Below are 2,157 nucleotides of genomic sequence, written 5' to 3' on the forward strand. Positions count from 1 at the left end.
GGACCCAGCAGCCGGGCGGTGCGGGAGCATCTCTCGCCGCAGCGGCTCCAGCACCGGCCCCGGCTCCGAGCATCCCCGCCCGGCCCCGCTTCGGGCCCATGGAGCCCCCCCCGGTAGGTAACGGCAGAGCGATGCCCGGGGTGCGCGCGGTGTGGGGCGGGGGGGTCCCCGATGTGTGGTCGCTCAGGGAGGGGGCACCTCCTGCACCCTGATCCATGGCTGTGCTCGGGGATCCCCCCACACCCAGCGGAAGGGGAGACCCCCAGGGTGGGGACGGGAGGGTGGGGGGCACCGGAAGGCCCCCCCCGGTCCCTGCTCACCCCGCGGTGCCAATGCAGCTTTTTGTGGGGGGTGGGACCCACCGGGGAGGGGCAGAGGTGCGGGGTTACCTGCGGCCCTCCAAGAGCAGAGGGGTCCCCCGGGGTGGTCCTGGTGCTGCCCCACGTGGTCCCTGGGGTCTGGGTAAAAATGCAGCATTTGGGGATGAAACCACGGAGTTCGGGGGTTTTAGCCCCAGAATCTCTCATTTTTTAAGGCAGAAGGATTTTCCTTGGAGAAAAAAAAAAAAGGGGGGGTTGGGAGGGGTCTTAATGCAGGGTTTCACAAGTGTGCTGGGGACAAGGGGGGGTTGCACCTGGGAGCCACGGCGGAGCTGTGACCCCGCCTGGGGTCTCGCGGGGCCCGTTTGCCCCATTGTCCCCGTTGTGCCACCCCTCCGTGCCCCCCGCTGACAGCTCCCCTTCCCCACAGCCCCACAGCTCTGCCCGGTGGAGAGGAGCAGGGAGATGAGCGGTGCTGGGGGGCACCCCTGGGTGCGCTGAGCACCTCAGGACCCACCCCGCAGCGGGGCAGCAGCAGCCATAGGGCCATCGGAGCACCCAGCGATGCCCCACAGCCCCGCACTGTCAGCCCCAAGGATGGGCGATGGGCCACAACATGGAGCCCTCCCTGCCCGCCCTATGGGGCTGGAACGGCTCTAGGGCAGCGCGGGCGCTCCAACCCTCTCCGGGCCCCATGCCCCCCAACGGCACGGCCGACAGCAAGCCCAAAGACGTGGCTTCCAGATCGGTGGGGCTCTTCTTCATGCTGCTCATCGACCTGACGGCCATCGTGGGCAACGCGGCCGTGATGACCGTCATCGTGAAGACGCCGGCGCTGCGCAAGTTCGTCTTCGTCTTCCATCTCTGCCTGGTGGATTTCCTGGCAGCCCTCACCCTGATGCCGTTGGAGATGCTGGCGGGTTCGGCTGTGTTCGACAGCCCCGTGCTGGGCGAGGCCATGTGCCGCGTCTACCTGTTCCTCAGCGTCTGCTTCATCAGCATGTGCATCCTCTCCATCTCCACCATCAACGTGGAGCGCTATTACTACGTCGTGCACCCCATGCGCTACGAGGTGCGGATGACGGTGGGCTTGGTGGTCTGCGTGCTGGTGGGCGTCTGGCTGAAGGCTGTGGCCACGTCGCTGGTCCCCGTGCTGGGCTGGTTGTCCCCCGACCGCCCCCCGCCCGCCGGCCGCGGCTGCTCCCTGCAATGGAGCCGCGGTCCGTACTGCAAGTTCTTCGTGGTCTTCTTCGCCACTTTCTACTTCCTCCTGCCCCTCCTCATCATCGTGGTGGTTTACTGCAGCATGTTCAAGGTGGCTCGGGTGGCCGCCATGCACCACGGCCCGCTGCCCACCTGGATGGAGACCCCGCGCCGGCGCTCCGAGTCGCTCAGCAGCCGTTCCACCATGGTGACAACCTCGGGTGCCCCCCGCACCACCCCGCAGAGGACGTTCGGTGGGGGCAAAGCGGCCGCCATCCTGCTGGCCGTGGGCGGCCAGTTTCTTTTCTGCTGGTTGCCCTACTTCTCCTTCCACCTCTACACGGCCCTCAGCGCCCAACCCTTGGCTGGGCCGGCGGCCGAGACCGTGGTCACCTGGCTGGGCTACTTCTGCTTTACCTCCAATCCTTTCTTCTACGGGTGCCTCAACCGGCAGATCCGCGGCGAGCTGGGCCGGCTCCTCACCTGCTTCTTCAAGCAGCCTCCCGAGGAGGACCTGCGTCTGCCCAGCCGCGAAGGCTCCATCGAGGAGAACTTCCTGCAGTTCCTACAGGGCACCGGCTGCCCCGCCGAGCCCCCGCCGCCCCTCGACACCCCCAGCCCCAAGCGGGACCCG

At 67.5% G+C, this 2,157-nt stretch overlaps 1 protein-coding gene across 1 annotated transcript; it reads left to right on the forward strand.

Moving 5' to 3' along the window:
- Nucleotides 1–6: 6 nt before the first annotated feature.
- On the forward strand, nt 7–2,154 carry GPR61 (G protein-coupled receptor 61; the record flags this gene model as incomplete). The annotated part of the gene is made up of 2 exons (XM_010726680.2): nt 7–113; nt 751–2,154. A coding segment is annotated over exon 2 (1,230 nt), but the record flags the coding sequence as incomplete, so codon positions are not given.
- Nucleotides 2,155–2,157: the final 3 nt, after the last annotated feature.

The sequence above is a fragment of the Meleagris gallopavo genome, unplaced genomic scaffold, assembly GCF_000146605.3.
Source record: "Meleagris gallopavo isolate NT-WF06-2002-E0010 breed Aviagen turkey brand Nicholas breeding stock unplaced genomic scaffold, Turkey_5.1 ChrUn_random_7180001849622, whole genome shotgun sequence".
Taxonomy (NCBI): domain Eukaryota; kingdom Metazoa; phylum Chordata; class Aves; order Galliformes; family Phasianidae; genus Meleagris; species Meleagris gallopavo.